This window comes from Balaenoptera borealis (genome assembly GCF_965194805.1).
Source record: "Balaenoptera borealis genome assembly, chromosome: 13".
Classification (NCBI taxonomy): domain Eukaryota; kingdom Metazoa; phylum Chordata; class Mammalia; order Artiodactyla; family Balaenopteridae; genus Balaenoptera; species Balaenoptera borealis.
The window spans coordinates 62,972,764-62,994,122 of record NC_138870.1 but is presented as its reverse complement, the minus strand read 5'-3'; the positions used below and the strand labels follow the sequence as shown (position 1 = coordinate 62,994,122).

Sequence of the window (21,359 nt, the reverse complement as noted above, 5' to 3'; positions counted from 1 at the left end):
GCTGCCCTGGTTCTGAGGCCATCAAGCTTGGACTGGGATTACACCACTGGCTTTTTCTAAACCTTCAGGGGGCAGACAGCAGATCATGGGACTTCTCAACCTCTGTAATCTTGTGAGCCAACCCCTCATAATAAATCTCTTTTTATATATCTATATATATCCTATTGATTCTGTTTCTCTGGAGAACCTGGACTAACAGAGCCATTGCTTTGATTACCTCCATATTATTTGTTAATTAACTGAGACTGAAGAACTGTATGGATTTGGAGAATTATGATTATAAATCACGAAGAAAAGGTATAACCTGAAGATTGATATTTCATGCATTGATGGCAGTTGGAATTGTGGAAGTAGATGAGATTACCAGATTTCCAGAGATTTCAATATTTAAACTGTGGATGCAGATATTTCTGATTATTCCAGATTTCTGTAAATACCGAGAATTCCTTAGGTTAGAGTTCAGTTCATTCATGACAGCTTTAAAAGTATTAATATGATAAATGCATGTTTTTATTTATCTAGTAAAGCAGCTAATTGTATTGAAAATCACACTGGAGACCTTGTGATCTTGTATAGAGTCACTGTTGGGTCCTATTAGCTATATATAGAAGAGCCAGGAGATACCTATTTTCCTGGATTAGGATACAACTCAGTGATGTGAGCAAACGTATTTTCAATAAAAAATAAATTTTTAAAAAGAATAACATCTCTGAAAGAGAAAAAATAAAGTGAGAAGAGTGGCATTGTTTTACATTTTTGCAAATCTCTTTCATGTCTGACTTAATAGAAGATGGCTGGATTCTCATATCTCCTTGTGCATTCACTCTGTTGTAATACCACATGTCATGTAGCTTCTGGAAAACGTCCCTGTAAACTGGTGTGACAATGACAATGAAAAAGGCAAAAATCATTTTAATATCATTACAAAACTAATTTTGATTTTGTAGACCCAAACAAGGTTCTGAGGACCGCTAGAAGTCCCCAGGCCATGCTTTGATAGCTGTTGATATAGTTAAATCGCTAAGGCAAGCAACATTAAGGTCGACCCTACTGGGTTTCCAATTACACAGCCAATCAATCCCCTCCCGATTTTAAATATGGCTTTTCTGCATCTCGTAACGAAATTACAAGTTACACATAGGCTTTTGTTTTGTGGAATATAGAATATTTGCCTCTGCCCTCTGGGAAGAATTTGAACTATTTGCAAGATGCCCAAGATCTTCAGGTAGAGGAGGAATTGAAACTCTAGTGTCCTCTATCCACATAGGATACCTGCGGAGGTAGACTAGAGTGTACTGGAAGGTCCTGACACAGGCTTTGTAGCAAGGAAGGGCAGATGTCCACTAAAAAAATCATCTTGAGGAGGAGGGAATACTAAAGTCCTAACAAATATGTAAATCTGTTTGGGGAAGGGCCAGATCCATTGGAGCTATGCCTGGGCTTGGAAGACTCTCAGGACTCAGTTACCTTGGCACAGGTCTTGTTTATAGAAAGGATTACTGAGCAAGCAGATATGGAAAAAAGAGAACAATATATGTGAGACCGAAGCTTGGGACACTCTGTGGTGTACAGCAGAGGTGACACTACAGGGTAGACAGCCGTTCATGTCACTGGGTAGAGTGTGTTTTAACCACACCACCATAGTGTTGAAAGAAACAGATTTATGAGTCAGCGAATCTTTGGCAGGTGTTTTAAAGCTAGTCACCTCCCGTCACCTTCAACTAATCCTCCCTTAACCTCTCTCACTTTCAACTGAGTAAAATCAAGGATCCTTAAATAATTCATTTTGGAAAGTAATTGTTAGTCTAAAGAAAGAGGTACTGGGGTACATAGGGCTTAAAATGTGCCCCCCTACGTAAAATCCTAGATCATGGTGGTGTACATCATATCAAGACAAACTGAATCATTTAAAAAATAAATTTAAGACAAATTAATATATGCTAAAGATGGAAAATTTGGTTTGGGGAGAGTTTTCGATAATAGGAATTTAGGGTATACAATTCATGTTTATGTTGTGAAATGACTATATATAATCTGTTATTCTTATGACTCAAAAGGTATAGAATTTTTCTCCAGTCTAATGAAACAGTTATAAAAAGTATTTTCACTAAGTATGTTAATTGTACACTTTACATTTCATTGTGAGACTTAGAGAAGTAAAATGATATTGTATATGACTTTTAATTCTAGTTCCCTAGCTTTGAATACAACAATCCATTATGATAAAACTAATATTATGTACAGGCCTCTCTTGCCTGTATCCTGGAAAATTATACTTGGGTGTGAGTGGATAGGCCTTGACTGTAAACAAACAACTAAAATTTCCGTGAAATCAGTCTGTGGCATAGAAAAAAAAAAGGAGAGAGAATGGTATATATATTGGATAAAGATACCAAAAAACATGATTGAAGATATTTATTAGAGGCCACATAAGTCTCAGTAGCCAAAAGAAATATTGGGGTATATTTTCTTGATTTACGGAATCTAAATCTTATATTGTTCTATGTCTTTTGGGTTTTTTGTCTATTTCTATGCCTATCTATATATTTGTGTCTATATTTAATCTATACCTACTGTGTATAATACACATATATCCATACATATAACACATTTTATATGTAGATATAGACATAAAACATATAACTTGTTATAAACATATACATGATTATATACAGTTACCTGTAGCTTAATCTTCTTCACTGATTTCTGAGTTTAGTAATCATGTATGTGATCAGCTTTCTTCAATCTAATTCAATACGATAAATCCAGTTAAGTTTGTGGAACTGCTTTTAAATGGTGAAACTTGGATGAAGAGAAATTGATTTTACTGGCTTCAGAAGTCAAAGTAATTGTCAACTCTGCATGGAACCAGCAAACACTGGTCTCTAGTTTTCCCTGTTTGGCTGGCCTTTGAGGATAGACTTACTAATGAAAGAGACTTTTTCTCTCTCTAGAGACCACATTTCTGTAAACACCACCACACTTGTTAATTACGGCAAAAGTAGTACATGGGACTTGAATACATACATAATTAAGAGCATCTGCTGAGGTTCAGGTGCTGTAGAAAAGAAAAATTGCAAATGTATAATTTCTATGGACAAATAAAATCAGCTTAATGGTCATTGAGAATGAAGATCCAGGTTTAATCCTCTCTTGGTCATTACTTTCTTTGAATTTTGTTTTAAAATTAAACTTAAAATACATGATTAAAATTTTGTGAAAAATGTAAACTTTGCAGGCATTTATAAAATCAGTTATGATTCTCCATTAACAACACACTCACCTGAGACCACTCATACCCAGACATCACCACTGCTGAGGATATAGTGTTTCTATTTATTTGCATACACTAGTTGTACATAAAGAAAGAAATGGGATTGGACTCTGTGTATTGTTGTGCCACAGCCATTTAGAATAGAATCTGATACTTAGTATTTACTATGAGCACTTGTTGTTGTTTAATATGTTTCATTAGTGATCATTCTGGGTCAGTATGTATTGAACTACATCATTCTTTGTGATGCGATTTTATGACAATACCATGACTATGAATATTTACATTTTTCTGGGTCTTTTCGGGTACAAATAACGCTTAAATTAATCCCCTACATATATCCTTGTACTTTTATATACATATTTTACCAGAGTAAATTTCTAAAAGTGGAGATTTTGGATCAGGAGGCACTATGAGCTCTGATACTTCATCATTGGAAGTCCTTGCTCTTCTCGTGTATTGATTTCATTTAAGAGAGGAAAGCAGAATGAGCACAATAGGAATGAAGCATTCCCATTTGGAAAATATATAATGCTCTCGAAATACAAACTAAAAATAGGTGTACCTCATGTGGGATTGTAAAAACAAATTCCTTAGCATACATTTAAGTAACTTGTCTTAAAAATCTTCTCATAATGTTTATTTCCAAGTATTAAATTATCTCATTGACTTTCATTAAAAAATAGAGGTGAATTTAATTTTTCTTCAGATTTTTTCTCCCTTTAAGTTTTGCAATGAAGGTCCATATTTCTAACTGTGAATTAATAAGATGAAGTGACTTTTAAAAGACAGATTCTGTGTTGCGGCGAACAGAATTTTTACGTAACAAATAAATATTTTTAAAAGTGCTGCTTTACTAATTTCATAAGAACTGAGCACCTATTTCTTGTCATGGGTTAGGCCTTGTCCTTGGCTCTAAGGATAGATGTTAAGTCCTTGTCTTTGAAGAACTTGTGGGCATGTAGATTCAGTAACAAAAGTGTGTGAAAATTGCTACAATATCATCAGTGATCCTGGGCTAGGGAAGCATGGAGAAGGGTCACTTAATGAGTCTGGTTCTCATTATGTTTGTAAGTTCTGGAGCTTTTGAATTAGTTATTGAGTTCAATTTTATTTATTTATTTATTTATTTAGCTAGCTAGCTATTTATTATTGAAGTATAGTTGCTATACAATATTATGTAAGTTACAGGTGTACAATATAGTGATTCACAATTTTTTAAGGTTATACCCATATACAATTATTATAAAATATTGCTTATATTCCCTGTATTATACAGTATATGTTTGTTGCTTATTTTTTACCTAATAGTTTGTAGCTCTTGATCCCTACCCCTATATATTGCCCCTTCGCACCTTCCTCTCCCCACTGGTAACCCCTAGTCTGTTCTTTATATCTGTGAGTCTGCTTCTGTTTTTTTATATTCACTAGTTGCATTTTTTAGATTTGACATATAAGTGATATCACATAGTATTTGTCTTTCTCTGTCTTACTTATTTCACTTAGCATAATGCCCTATAAGTCCATCCATGTTGTTGCAAATGGCAAAATTTTATTCTTTTTTATGGATGAGTAGTATTCTAGTGTGTGTGTGTGTGTGTGTGTGTGTGTGTGTGTGTGTGTGTGTGCACGTATATATCTCTACAACACATCTTTATCCATTCATCTGTTGATGGACACTTAGGTTGCTTCCATATCTTGGCAATGGTAAATAATGCTGCTATGAACATTGGGGTGCATGTATCTTTTTGAATTAATGTTTTGGATTTTTTTTTTTTTGGATATATATCCAGGAATAGAATTGCTGAGTCATATGATAGCTCTATTTTTAGTTTTTTGAGAAACCTCCATACTGTTTTCCACTGCAGCTGCACCCATTTACATTCTCACCAACAATATATGAGGGTTCCCTTTTCTCCACATCCTTGCCAACACTCGTTATTTGTGTTTTGATGGTAGCCATTCTGACAGGTGTGAGGTGATATTTCATGTGGTTTTGATTTGCATTTCCCTGATGATTAGTGATGTTGATCATCTTTTCATGTGCCTGTTACCCATCTGCATTTCCTCTTTGGAAAAATGTCTATTCAGTTTTTCTGCCCATTTTTTAGTTGAGTTGTTTGTTTTTTCTGTGTTGAGTTGTAGGAGTTGTTTATATATGTAGGATAATAATCCTTTATTGGTCATATCATTTGTAAATACTTTCTCCCATTCATTAGGTCGTCTTTTCATTTTGTCAATGGTTTCCTTTGCTGTGCAAAAGGTTTTAAGTTTAATTAGGTACCATTTGTTTATTTATGTTTTTATTTCCTTTACATTAGCATATGGATCCAAAACAGTATTGCTGTGATTTATGTCAAAGAGTGCTCTTCAATTATATCTCAATAAAACTAGAAGAAAAAAAGAATAGTTCTAATAAAAAAAAAAATGTTATGTCTATGTTTTCCTCTAGGAGTTTTATAGTATCTGGCCTTACATTTAGGTTTTTAATCCATTTTGAGTTTATTTTTGTGTATGGTGTTAGAGAATGTTAGTTGTTGAGTTCAGTTACATATATTTTAATGCTAACCTGAAAAAGAAAATGATGAAACATACAAATATACCGCAATTTCCCCGTTTCTCTCAGCCTATTATATATACCTGGAGATTCTACTTGAATGTTTGCTTCGAGGTTGATTGACATAATACCTTCTATGTAGAACCTGGACGCTGAGGACTTCTACTCCATAATTGCTAATTGGGAAAAAAAAGGGAGAGAGAGAGAGTTTGGGGCACTCTATGTTGCTAAGCATGGGCACTGAGCTTCTGGAGAAAAAGTAACTACTCACTGGACACACAAGCCAATATTTTAGTAGGATATTCCCAGCCTGAAACTGCCTTGGGTGAAATATCAGTTCTGTGAATTCAGTCAACATGCTACATTTTGTCTGGAAAGCTTTCTAACATTTTAATTAGTATTTAACATGCCTCTTTTTATTTTCATTTAATGCTTGTAGGAGTCTGTGGTCTTATCACAGGGGAAAAGGAAGAGAAAGATGGCAGTATAAGTTTCTTCCCCAACTCCCTGGTAAGATACAAGCTTCATTAACAGAATGAATGGAAGCTAACATTGGCAACATTTGGACCTGTGAGCCAATTCAGTTTGCTTCAGCTGTAAATTTGGCTTTTTTGCTTCAATATGCACACTTTCATTTTTCATTTCTGTTATTTCCTTTTTTCACATCATTTTTACCCCCACTAGAATATAGTCTACCTTATTATTTTGTTAATTTATTATTCTTTTATTAATTTTTCCATCCTTCTATTCATCCATCCAGCCATACTAAATACTAACTATTGTGACAGAAGCAGGAGGTACAGAAATGAATATGACATCGTTCCAGTCCTTAAGCAGTTCCCAGTTCAGTGAAGAGGAAAACAAATAAAACCTTCTTTTTCCCCATTTATTTCCTTTTTAATTTTTTTTAATATTATTCAATCTAACCTCATATTTACCCATCTCAGCTTAACTCAGTGAGTCAGGAACAAAAGAAGACATTTTCTATATCCAAGACTCTTAGATTTAAGTTCAGATAAAGTGCACAAGTTCCTTGCTAAAGGAATCCAAATGTGGCCTCTGGGTAATTCTAGATCTTCAAGGTTTCTGGAGTCACCCTTTCATTTGATACTCAAACTAAGTTCCTAATAAACTGAGATCCTATTCTTCATTCCTTGGGAAGCTCTGTCTCCCAATATCTCCAAGGACTTTATTGGGAGCTGCATTTCTCCTTATTACGTTTTACTTTTATTTGTTACTCTCTTATGGTTTTGAATCTCAGTACGTATTTTGCCTCCCGTGGTTGACTGATGTCCTCTTTTTGTTCTCCCATGGTCCAACGCCTTCATTACTCAAAGCACCTTCAACACCAAGCTGTTTTGTACAACCACCTTTTGCTGAAGGCATAACAGAGCAAGCCTCATCTTAGAATTTAATATTCTCCATTGGTCTCCCAAAGTTCTGCTGCTGTACCTGTGGGGGATTTCTCAATTGTTTGTGCTCATATTATGGGCCTCTCCTCCTTCTCTTTAGAGACATTTTCCACTTCCTTCTCTTCAGAATTCAACTTCCTTCCTAGGTCCTCACTTGCAGGCTGACAGAGGCCAACTTCCAATTTCCTACCATGTTATTATGAAGCATACTTTCGTTCTCAGTTACAACTCTTGTTCTAGACCATACCTAGTGTCCTTAGCCTTTATAAATAAAAAATGACCTATCTAGCTGTTTTTTTAAGCAAAATAATGATGTACTTCTAAGGTGAATGTTGTATATTTCCAGGAATATCAAAGTTTGTTTCCATTCTTTATACTCTTTTTAGTTTCCTATTATAATGTTATCACACTCCAGCAGATTTACAAAGTCTTTAAAAGCTAAAGATATACTGAGTTATAAAGATTACAATGAAGAATAATACAAATACAAAAATCATCATGTAGTTCTTTAAATAATGCTAATAAAAATATTTATAAATGCAAGTTCCAATGACATAAAAACAGACAATTTTTGGTTTCTAAAGTTTTGTGTCTTAGAATTGTGTCTACTTAGAAACTATTCCGTTGCTTTGTTTATTCACAGGTATTTGTGTAGAAGCCAGAATTATGTCACAACACACACACACACATACACACACAGACCCTAAACATCCCATTACGTAGGAGGTAGTGGACTATTCTTATTAAGGTTTAGGAAGACTCTTTTAAGAGTCTACAAATTCTTGTAATTTAAAAACTGCTCCAGTTCATTTAATAATGAATTATCAATCTTGTATTATCAGTCTGTTGAAAAAACACTGGAACAGTGGTTTCAAATTTTACTATGCATAGCAATCACCTAGGAAGCTTGTTAAATGCAAATTCCATCTCCCCAGACAAGAGGATCTGTGTCTGACATCTGGCGTGAAGGTAAGGAATTTGCATTTGTGTAAAGCTCCCCAGGTGTGTTCTAATGAATGTGAGCAAATTCCTTTTCTGGGAATATGGGTGGGCAATTTAAATAACTTCCAAGTACAAAATGATTCATGTTACTTAAATCCCAACCACCAAGTGTGGTATCTTAAGACTTCTTTGACCTTTTCCTGACAACATAACTCATTTAATGAACATAAATATCAGGTTCTAGTAATTCGTACTGAGGTAATAATTATATATTTTAAGTATACTAAAATATACATAATAATGATTTCTGATATTTTCATAGTGCTTTAGATTAAAAGCCACCTTAATATATATCTTTTATTTTCACTTCATCGCCTGTCAAAAACAAGGGAAGTTGGAAGATAGGCATGGAAAAATCAGTCAAAGCCTTGAAAATGACATGCCTTATAATACTATATGAATGATGTACTAACTGACACAGTGCATAGAAACAAGTCCATAATTTGGAGTGGTCCATTTATTTTTAACTGAGGTATAGTTGATGCACAATATCATATGTTTCAGATGTACAGCATTGTGATTCACAACTTTTCAAGGTTGTATTCCATTTACAGTTATTAAAAAGATTGGATAATATTCCCTAAGCTGTACTATATATCCTTGTAACTTATTTTATACATAGTAGTTTGTACCTCTTAATTCTTTACCCCTATCTTGCCCTTACCCCCTGGGGTGGTTCTTTGAAGCAGATAATCTCAGGCCAAAGTTTTCTTTTTTTTTTTTAGTCTTTTTGTGTATCTCTTATGTATTTGGCGAGATCTGTATATCTCGTCCATTGAAGATCAACCAGGGGAAAAAAAAGAGGTGGTTTCAATCTCTTCTTGAAACTTAGACCTTTTCAATGTCATGGTTGAGACGCAGGATATTAGGGAAGAGCTTTGGGTTTGGGATATACCCTATTATTTCTAAATAATGGCCTCCCTCCACTTGACTGATGACCTCCTCCCCCTGAATAATTCATTTGTTTAGACATTCAAGGAATAGTCTCTTGGTATTCATTAAGCATGCTCAATCTAAGAGCATTATCAGAGAGCACCAGGAATCTGCCAGCTTCTTTGAAAGCCTCTGGTGCTGACAAATGGCAACAGTGCCATTTACTAAAACAACTGGGTTTCAAGTTTTCAGATCTTTAATATTAAGAAGTATGTGATCCCAAGATAAATAAAGGTTTCAACATATTTGTATTCTACATTTGAGAGTTTGGTAGTTATGGGAACAGAATCGGGGGCAAAACTTATCAAGTTAGTGTCTCAGGCCTATCACTTTGTAATCTTATGACTTTGGAGAAGTGACAAACTCTGTGACTGTAAAAGGTGATGGTGTAGTGTTGTTATGAGTGTTGACGTGAGTTAATTACATAAATTGCTTTGAAGAGTGTCTGGCGCTAGTAAGAACTATATAAGTGAGAACTTTTATTATTATTCTATATTAGTAGGTGTGTATTCATATATTATTGACCAAAGAAATGTTGAATTGAAAAAAACAACCCGCAACTTTATAACATATTACTTTAACATTTGGAGTTCTTTTTCAGGACAGGAAGAAGACTGCCTTTTAATTTGTTCCTTAACTCTTTCTCTCTCTTCAGTCTTGATGCCGACTCTTCCTAGATTTGCTTTTTTGGACAAGACTCTGCCTTAAGTTGATATAATATAAATGGTAACATAGCTCAAATCTTTTTTTCATGTTCATACCTCATGACAATCTGAACATTATAGAAGAAACATACAGTTAAATATGGGTGGCTACCAAATTTCTATCAGTGTGGACTGCACCTTATATTTATGGTTGTAAATCTTGATCTAATATGTGAAGATTTCTAGGATGGTAAAAAATATCTGGAGCCATTGTCTACATTTATTTTTTTTTCAGCCTGTTGCCCTTTAACATTCTTTTGCAAGGATTTTTATGCTCTTTTCACAGGTATAGTGTCTTACATAAAAGAGTCAAATTATTATCCAACATAAATCAAAACTTTTTACCTATATAAGCTGAAAACAGAACTTGAAACATATCATCAGTGCAACTCTAGTGAATGTTCCCTACACATGTCTTCTTACACTTGAGTAACATGCCAAGTGAAATCTTCAAATATATGTTTATACTTTTTCTTCTACAGGGATTGATACATTTAGATTGAAATATATTATGGTTAGATCACTCTGTGTTTCTTCTTTTATTTCTTTTTTTTTTTTTCTCTACAGTTTATTGCTTTTGCTTCTTTATTCTTCATCCTGGTTTCAATCACAACTTTTTGCCTGGAGACACATGAAGCTTTCAATATTGTTAAAAACAAGACAGAACCAGTCATCAATGGCACAAGTGTCGTTCTACAGTATGAAATCGAAACGGATCCTGCCTTGACGTATGTAGAAGGAGTGTGCGTGGTATGGTTTACTTTTGAATTTTTAGTCCGCATTGTTTTTTCCCCCAATAAACTTGAATTCATCAAAAACCTCTTGAATATCATTGACTTTGTGGCCATCCTACCCTTCTACTTAGAGGTGGGACTCAGTGGGCTGTCATCCAAAGCTGCTAAAGATGTACTTGGCTTCCTCAGGGTGGTCAGGTTTGTGAGGATCCTGAGAATCTTCAAGCTCACCCGCCATTTTGTAGGTCTGAGGGTGCTTGGACACACTCTTCGAGCAAGTACTAATGAATTTTTGCTGCTGATCATCTTCCTGGCTCTAGGAGTTTTGATATTTGCTACTATGATCTACTATGCGGAGAGAGTGGGAGCTCAACCCAATGACCCTTCAGCTAGTGAGCACACGCAGTTCAAAAACATTCCTATTGGGTTCTGGTGGGCTGTAGTGACCATGACTACCTTGGGCTATGGAGATATGTACCCCCAAACGTGGTCAGGCATGCTTGTGGGAGCCCTGTGTGCTCTGGCTGGAGTACTGACAATAGCCATGCCGGTGCCTGTCATTGTCAACAATTTTGGAATGTACTACTCCTTGGCAATGGCGAAGCAGAAACTTCCAAGAAAAAGAAAGAAGCACATCCCTCCTGCCCCTCAGGCAACCTCGCCTACTTTTTGCAAGACAGAATTAAATATGTCCTGTAATAGCACACAAGGTGACACATGTCTGGGCAAAGACAATCGGCTTCCGGAACATAACAGATCAGGTAAGGCACAATTTCAAATGCATGCCATTAAATACTTTATAGACCAGTATGTCCCTGAAATAGAAGACAAGCATTCTCATTTTCCACAAATGTTCATGAGTTTTCCGTTATACCCCTTCACAAAAAATGTGTTTGTGTCAGGCTTGTAGATAGCTAGATTATAGCTTTTCTAAATGAATCCTAAGTAGAAGTCTGCATAGCTGGCTATAGAGTTCTCCTGCTTTAGTGGGAATGCCCTTTGCTGATGGTACCAATTTTTCTTTTGCCTGTTTGTTGCTTTTGTGCCAATGTTTCTTTGTTTCCCTGCACGATGTGATGGTACAATACTGGACATTTTCCATCCTTCATTCTCAAAATGTTGATCTCCATGTCATTTGGCTTGGCGTGTTTGTCTCAGTTTTATCTCTGCCACATGGGGCCATGCATTTTAACCTAATTCACAAGAAGAAGATATGTAAGAAGAATGGATGTTTACATTTCAAAGGCCTAAACACCAAAGAGGTGATATGTAAGATGTCCCTTTTCAAAGTAAATAGCTTCCTCAGTAATATTATGGAGGGTTCATTAAGTTTTCATTATTCTTAAATTAGGATATTTCAATATAATCCCTTTGGATTGGGTAAGGTGCTATGTAATATAATCAGCCCAACATTATTCAGGGGATAGATGATCTGCTTTGGCTAATCAATGGCAAGGTTGAATTTCTCTGTGGATTTCCTTTTTTATGCACTCTGCATTGGGCTTTGTTCCCTCCCACAACTCAGTTTTGGATGATTTACTGCTTGAATTAGTTGGATTGCTGTTCCTCTCTATTGTCATAGATAATCTAGGGTTGATTGTAAATTGACATTCAGTTTGCCAAAGTGATAGTCAATAGTGTCATCTCTAGTCTATTATGTCTACTACGGATGAAATATTTTGTAGTTTACACAATTTAGATTTTGTCCACTATGAAAAGTTAAGATATATGCATTCCCTATAACTTAGGTAAGTTTGATCTTTTTCTTGTAGAAAAATGACTTACTAGAATCCCATGTGAATAATTTTGTGTTATTTAGAAATAACACCAATTAAACAAAGCAAGCAAGCAAACAAACAAACAGAAAAGGCAAGTGACATTTTCACAGGTTCCCTCCTTAGCTTCCAAAAGTTATTATGAGGTAGATGGAAAAAAAAAAAAAAACTGGCTGGAACTGAACTGCTTTTTAAAAGATTTTATTCGCAGTCCTTATGTTTATTTAGTAGATTGTTTTGCAAATTCTGTCAATATGTATCTGAGAATTGTTATGCCAGGAATGTCTTTATGAAAGATGAAATTTAGTTGATGTTGCTGCTCTCATTAGACTGCTCTCACGTACTTGCGCAGAGCCCGTATGAAGGGCATGGAAAGGAGGACACACTCTCAGCCTGGGCAAACATTGTTATAAGCTCGTATCTAGGCTGATAGGATGTGAAAGTCTTTGGCAAGCATATAGAAGTAAACAGTTGTTTCAAGGGCATTTGAGAAGTTGATCTTTTTCCACTGGTATGCTCAAAAATATTATGTCACCTCAAAATAGAGAAACTGGACATAAAGTTTGTGAACTTCAGGATTATTTTCATTACAATTTTTTGGGGAAAATTACTTTCAGAAAATAATAAAAGCATGTGTCTTAAAGCACTGCAAAGACAAATATTTACTTAGTTTTTCCTTCAGTAGGCTCCACTTTCAAAGATGTCTATTTGCATTAACTAGATAACATGTCAAAAATGGAAAGATATTAATTTGTGTGCTACTTCATTATCACACTTATTTTGAATTCACATTAATTTTGTAAAACTTATTGTCCTATTAGATAAAATCCAAAATGAAGTTAAAATTTCCCAAACAACATTTCTCTCCTTTTCAATACATTTCCATTTTGCTCCACGTAAATTTTTGTAATGAGTGATGAAAATTCTTTCTCTTATCATGATGTGATTATTGTGTTTTGTATATCAAGTGACTGTACTATGGACATTCGGCGTAAACTCTTTGTACTGTCTCATTTCCTCATCCATCACTGTCTGTCAATGGGCATGGTGCTGTGACCAGTGTTATCAGGTGACGACAGTACAGGAAGTGAGCCGCCATTATCACCCCCAGAAAGGCTCCCCATCAGACGCTCTAGTACCAGAGACAAACACAGAAGAGGGGAAACATGTTTCCTACTGACGACAGGTGATTACACGTGTGCTTCTGATGGAGGGATCAGGAAAGGTAGGCATGCATTTAATCAGATCCTAACAGGTGACTTAGCAATTAAATGCTGCAAATATATGGAGTGCTGTAAAATGCTCTTTCATTATTTTCTAGGAGCAACTGTGCCATCATGGTGCTCTTTTCCTCATCATATCTTTATAAACATTTAAAAATACATAACAGCCGACTTGATTGTCATATCTAAAAGGCATTTCACCCCTCTTTCTTTTTTTTTATATTTTGGTTTTTCATTTGTCTATGGGCAGAATTGTAATGAAGTATTTAAAAATTAAGTCACTCGTCTAATTATTTTAATACAATGGATTCAGCAGTCTTTAAAAGTTATCTTTTTTCCTACAATGAATTAAACTCACTAATTTACACTATGCATATATTTGATAAGTAATTAATAATTTAAAACAAGAATAAAGCTTTTCTCAAAGTAAAACATTAAATGTACTCTAGTTGTCTCTTATCCAGTATTTGGGCAATTTTTCCCAGTGGTTTACCTGAATGTCAGAAGGTTGCTAAGGTACAAAATCCTCAGACATATAGAACAATATACCCAATCACTGGAAAGGCTACTTGTGTACTTACAAAATGTATTTACGGAATTTTTCTTCAGGGCAGTAATAATTCTAAGTTTATTATTTTTTTAATTGACACTGAACAGTGCCTGGCACATAGAAGATACTTAATAAATATTTGTGGAATGAATACATTATATTGGACAGACATCTTTGTTAAGGAATATAACAGGATACTGAAGCTCCACTCCAGCACAGTTTCGTTTCCCTAGATTGTGCCAAGTGTCTATGACTATTCCTTAGGTGCTAGTTTTTGTCTTTGTTTTTGTTTTAGTAAACTTTACGAACTGACAATTGGACCCTTTTCTTCTCCTTAAGAAATAGTTTTGTGACACTTATAACCCACCATTGTCAAAGTGCTGGTATGCTCTTAGATTACCTCCTACTTTGAGAATTCCAGTGGCTTTAGTGCCATGGTTATTTTTCTCAAACTTTATTGACAGAATTGAGAAAGAACTACTAATTTCTTATGAAGAAGTAATAATTTCTTATGCAGTTGACTGAATTTGAATGAAAAGCCACTCCAAAACTTTCATGTTAGTGCAAGTGCATTTTAAAAATATTGTGCTTATTTGCTATTCATTGCAGTTTCTTCCTATTGAATACTTTACCATTTTAAGCCTAAAATATTTATTTTGTGATGACTACTTTCTTTGAAATAGCTCATTACCCATGTTGTGCTTCTCTTTCATTTCTCCTGGGCACTCTATATTGTTCTTTCTGTCTCCATACCTGTGAGTCCTGAAAGAGAAGACAAAGGGCTCTTCTTTTGTTTCTTTAATATGTAATATTTTAAATCCTTCTTCATTCTAAGAACTTTCAATCTCTACATCTATCCCTTGCACCAAAATGTATTTCAATGATCTGAATAGATTTATTTGATTTTTTGCTATTTTACATTTAAATATCATGTTACAACAATTTTTAAATATTTTATAAAGATAGTTAATATTCTATCATAGTATTTGAGCAAAATACATGTACATATATTAAATAATAATATCTAAATAATAATATAGAACATAGTATTTTAAGTGCATTGTAATCTTAAATCACTATACATGTGTATACATATATACTTATATATGTATATATGTATTTTTATGTAATATGTGGTTAGATTTATGTGTATTTTGAGCATCATTCAATAAAGTATCACATGCAGTATTTATACTAGGGTTACATGTTTAAGGATCTAGATAGAATTTTTTTTTCCAGGTTAGAAAATATTTTGAATTTTAAACTGTCAAAGGGGATCACATATGAAAAAAGACTTTGCAAATTATAAAGCACTATATAGTTTTTCCATAAAATAGCAAAGTTTCATAAGCAAAGCAATTCATAAGATATTCAGTTTATATGAGAAAACTATACATTCAATCTTATTTCACAAATACAACTTTTATCAGTGAGAACATCTTTGAATACTCATCTATGAGCTTTTTATTCTTTGTCATTTCTCACCATAATCAACTTCGTTTTCATTCTTGCTTAATTCTTTTGCAGATTTGTGTTCTTTTCCTAGGTCTGGTAACATTTCTGGCTAATTTCACTTAATCTTCTCAGTGTCTTATTTTGTCATGTCTATTAGAAATCCATTTATTTCTTCTCCTTTTTCCTTTATGTAGATTAGAGATGTCTCCTATTACTCCTACTCAGATATTTATTTCCTATATGATTTCTTCCTTGCCTTTCAAATTGGTTTCTACACTAACCTGATTTTAGAGTTATGAAAATTCTCCTATGTAGATGAGAAAAATAACTGGATTCCCACTGTATTATTTTTCTATCAACAAATGTAAATGTAGTTGGGCATACATTAAGAAAACATGTGGATTCCCTAAAAGAGTAAACTCCCAAAACTTAGAACCTGTGTCTTCATTTATATAGTAGTTTTATGAAATCATTTTACATGGACACAAACATACCCATTGATAGTACGTGAGTAGGCAGTTTCAATACTGCCCCAAACTAATATGTGCTCTTAAAAGCTGTATAAAATGTATACCATGTATTGGTTTCAACGTTGTTTATTCTCATGAATTATATTTTTAGTCATTCCATTCAGTAGAAGTTTGATAAGGCAAAATTTTATCAAATTTTCTGTTCATAAATGAACCTGCAGAATAAAGGAACAATATATTTATATGAATAACTTATAATTTTACTAATTAAATACTTGTTACTAAATTATAAAGGAAGCCTTCTCAAATGGACATTGAAATCATAGTTAATAAGAATAAAAGACCTATAAATAGAATAAATAATATTTATATTAATAACTATAATTCAGAAAAGTAAAAATTGAGAATGGCAACCAAGATTTACATGTAACTAGCATGATTAATGTAAATTGTCAAACAGATTTTTTACCTTTTTGGAAGTCTTATAGAGAACATGGTGACTGCGAGGAACAAAAGGTACATTTTTATAAGGATGATTTTTAGTTATTAACAACCTCTTTCATACATATTCACTAGTTTGCTTTTAATCAAAACCAATCAATGTTTATAGTCTAGTTTACATTTTTCGGTTATACTAAAAATCCAAGTCAACTTGTATAAATTATTCTTTCTACAATTCCCAGTTATATTTCCAATTGCATTACAGAAGAGTAGTGATAACTAGCCCACCAGGCATGTGAAGATCCCTATGTAAGAAAAAATGACTTGCAATTCCTTTTTAATTATTTAAGACATTCTCCCATTAACTATTCCATCAGCCACCAGAGGAGAGTGAAATATATACCACCTCCCAGGCTTTATAGCTCAAAATACTAACAAAATATATAGGCAGATAATTTTCTCATTAGCAGAAATTATGTCCTAGAGAACTTTATTGTAGTTAATGGATGACATAAATTTCCATTTACAAAATATCAAAGAAGACATCTAATCTGCTGAAAGTTTGTGGGTGTATATGTAGGGAGAGGTTCCTATTATTCCAACCTTACCCCACAGTAGAGCTATTTTGTTTTCCTATCTACAACACTTTTTCAGTGGATTTTTCAGAACATTTACTTGCTAAGCTGTATAATATAACTACTTTTTCAGCTAATAGTTGCCTGGCTTTTAAGACAATTTTACTTCTAGCTTTATACTAGGTACTCCCTTCCTCATTTACCTGCCTCTAATCTTTTCTAATAAAAAATACTGCAATATATGAATCCTTCCAAAGGTGACCTTGATGGGGTGTTGCTTGAGTAGCTAAGGCCAAGCAATAGGTTAGAGCTTGTGGGAAGTATCTTTCATTCTGTAAGTTCATGATGATCATGAACAAAAGATTAGAATGCACGATAATAGAAAGAAAAGGTGGATTAAGATCAAATTGTTCTCAATTCCTGGCAGAGGAGAGTCAGCTGAAAATATCAAATCAAAATCAGACTTTAATTTACTAAAATTATCACTCAATTTGTATTATTTTCTTTTCTTTTCTTTTCTTTTTACTTTTTTTTTAAATACAAAGGATTAGAAATGGGCATTCATTCTACATCATCTAGATAATGGCATTAAAAACCATTATTTAGGAATCATCCTTTTAACCTCATAAGGCTGGAAGATTAAATATGCTGGAAAAGAGTTGTCCACTTAAAGTTAAGCATGCTTTATTAACTTGGTAATAATAAAAAGTGAAAAGAGAAAAAATAGCTCATTTTTTTTTAAGGAACATATTCTGAAATTTAAAAATATTTGCCAAATTTATATCTTACTTAAGTTGCTTTGCCTAATTCTTAAAAGCTTTCTGATATTGTGTATGCCAAAATTACATCAATACAAACTGTAATCTGCGAACGAATAGATTTTGAAGTATTGCAACAGTAATTTGTGATAGCTGGTTTAATCTTTTGGAAGTGACAGCTACAGTGAGCTTCATTTTTTTTTTTTTAGAGTAGTAAATTGTCTCAATATTGAATTCTTTGTAAACAAATTCTTTGAGCTCAGAAATAGCACTTTTGATTACCCTGCATGATATTGTTTGTCTTTGTCTATTTTCTGGTTGAATTCAACTGATGTCTGTGCATTTTTTCATAAAAGGATATGAAAAATCCCGAAGCTTAAACAACATAGCGGGCTTGGCAGGCAATGCTCTGAGGCTCTCTCCAGTAACATCACCCTACAACTCTCCTTGTCCTCTGAGGCGCTCTCGATCTCCCATCCCATCTATCTTGTAAACCAAACTGCATCAGTCGGCTAAATTGTCTTAATTCAAGTACTGTTTACCCCATAATGGAAATAATTAAACATAGACTTACTCCAAGCTCTATTAATACAGTACCAATCCTGCATGATACTACTATCTGAAGTCAGAAATGCCATTTGGGTAGCCAACAAATCTTATCCTGGCTTTAAATGAATCTTATCCTGGTAGTGCTACTACTTCTCCATATTAATTGCCCTGATCTCCTTTCGCAATAAAATGACAGATAGCATCAGATATTGGCCAGTACCCTTATACATAAACATATCTTCAGGGAGATATATTTAGACCAGTGTGCTTCCAAATGCCAACCACTTCATGGGAACTTCATTTCTTGTGACTCTCTAAACCATTCTGAAGATGTCTGGGATCCTATTTTGATTGCTCACAACATGACTTTGGTCAGCTCATTTGCATGGACCATCTTGTCTCTATCACCTGAAAGCAATGTCGCAAAGTTCGGGGACCATGGATGGCTCGGGATATGTGTACTTGCATCGAACCATCCTGCTGATGTGAAAGCACTGGTCGACTGTTCTGCATGTTGAATTGTGGGGCATGGAGGGCGAGTTTCTCCTTGACATTTTTTTTTTTCTTATTCTTTGAAAAAAATATTTGTTTTAAAAGATTTAATTTCTTGATTGATTTACTTTTGTTCCAAAATGCTGTATTGGAGTTCTGAATGTCTCTGGTTGTTTGCACACAGATAACTGCAAAGAGGTTGTCATTACTGGTTACACGCAAGCTGAGGCCAGATCTCTTACTTAATGGCTTGGGGAAGGCACAAAACATGAGAGAAAGGTAACTGCCAGCCAGGCTTGCATTGTTTAGATAGGAATTGCTGCTTGGTACTAGAGTCATATTTTCTTTTAAATCCCAGAATTTGTCATCATTTTCAGAGGCAGAGTGCCAAATATCATTCAAAGCTCTTGTCATTTTTACCCCCTTCCTTTATTTTAATTATTAATTTTTTTTTGCAAACAACAAGGAGCATTGTTGTTCACAGGTAGCTTTCTTGACCAGCCTTAAATTTCTGACTCACAGGATTAAACAGATTTTCAGGCAGTATTTAATCAGGTGCTTTGTCCTGTATGTTGTTCTGTCCGTTTGTCTTAGCTCCCTGTCTTAAGTGTATATGCCATCTGTCTCCATGAAGCACAGAAATGCCTTGATAAGGTGTTCATGATTTTAGTACTGGGTCTTCTCCCCTGCCCCTTGCCTTCTTTGTTACTTGGAACAAGCCTGTCTGCTTGTTCACTCCAGTGAAACCCCCAGGGTGTCTTATTCAGTCCAAGTGGAAGAAATTCTGTTTACACATCCCTACAAATGCAATAGCAGTAGTGTGTCTGTTGTACTGCACATGAGAGGGAGGAAAAATGTCATACTATAAATTGAGAGATAAACAATATTTCTAAGGCATTTAGGATCCTAGAGACTGCTAATTCCTAATGCTCATGTTTATTTTCAGTTAGGAAGACAATTGTCACTTTTATGATTGGCCACATAACAAGTACTACTTTATATTCCCAAGTCCTAGAGCATGACCTGCATGTCAAAGACCTTGTACAGCAATGTATTTACCAAGACATAAACATCTGATATTTAGAGATTCAGTGATGCTTTTGATAACACCACACATAGAAAGTTATAATTACACACAGCTTTATGGTAAAGAAATTAATATACTGTCTGGTGCTGCTGTTATTGACTGCAGTGTTGTACAGAATTTATCATGGATTTTTGACTGCTGAAAAAGGGACTGTGGAATTTAGCCATACCAAGGACTGTACTGGAAACAGATTTCTGCTGCTGAATGTGCCCTGATGTGACCAGGTTGCACTTGGAAGAGATCCTCCCGTCTTCATGAGGCATTAAAAGTTTGTAAAAGAACTGTGGCTGGAACTCATTTGGTGCTCCCCATATGAGTGGTCTGCTTGTGGACTGGCCAGCGTCCATGAAACAACTGTAAATACCAGCGTGTGTGCATGGGTCAACAGCTTTGGCCATCTCACATCAAAGGAAGCCGAATTCATGATCAACATCTCTGGAGCTTCAAGTAAGGCCCATACCTCTGTGAATTACCACCTCATGGAGTTGCAGTAGATTGTGCTGTGAATCATAAAAGCAGTGATATTGGTGTAGTATAGGTCTGTCTTAATTTCCCTTATTTCTCCTTTGTTGGTTGGATCCACAAATACTAACTGTATCATTTTTTTAATAAACCACTTATATGATCAGCTTGTCAGATTATGTTGTGAAATTTTCAGTGCCTATTTATCAAAACTGATCTATTTTGAATCCCACATTTGTTTAAGTTATGAAAAATTGTTTGACTTAAAAAACTCACTAATATTACTTATAGTTTAAGTGCTTTGTCATTGTTACCTCAATTATTAATATTACAAAAAATAAAATTCTGGCAATGAGAGTATTTTTTTATTAAATGATCAAGGAACAATGTCAGTATATAGTAGAATATTAATTGAATTATATCCTAAAATGTATATTTTGCATAAAAGAGATATTCTTCAATCAATTACTTTTTTGTGTTTTGTGGCAAATTAAGCTTGTACTTGTCTTTAAAACTGTTGTAGTTGAAACTGTATAAGAATTCTTCATCTTGCTTAATCAGTATTTCCAGAATCTATTAGTTCCCCTGGGATTCTGAATATAACATATAACCTGATTATGAACCTCTGTATCGTGGACCTTTTGTGAACATCTCAAGGTGCATGCATATCCTTGTTGATAATCGATGGAAATGTAAATAACTGAAATGAAGAATAAAAGGCAAATAAGCTGGGGATAAACTTGAATCCTATCTGATTAAATTCTTCATATTCTTTTCTTGGTTCTTCTCTTTGTTTTGGAGTTTTCAACAGGCTTTACTATTTTTATGCATCATGATACCAAACCAAATACTCATACATTATAAAAAATTTGAGATTAAAGGATTTATAAACATACATAGCTCACA

The 21,359-nt window shown here is 34.3% G+C and overlaps 1 protein-coding gene across 5 annotated transcripts in view; it reads left to right on the top strand.

The window, feature by feature from the left end:
* The window catches only part of KCNC2 (potassium voltage-gated channel subfamily C member 2), a 198,205-nt gene extending 178,029 nt beyond the window's left edge, over positions 1-20,176 (top strand). Inside the window, exons 3-6 of one of the 5 annotated variants that reach the window (XM_082351637.1) lie at positions 10,450-11,377; positions 13,452-13,616; positions 19,089-19,183; positions 20,097-20,176. In XM_082351637.1, the coding sequence (XP_082207763.1) occupies positions 10,450-11,377; positions 13,452-13,616; positions 19,089-19,150 (1,155 nt within the window). In that variant the 3' untranslated portion in view covers positions 19,151-19,183; positions 20,097-20,176. The other 4 variants (XM_082351636.1, XM_082351635.1, XM_082351638.1 and 1 more) reach the window with 4 other exon arrangements.
* The last annotated feature ends 1,183 nt before the right edge of the window (positions 20,177-21,359 follow it).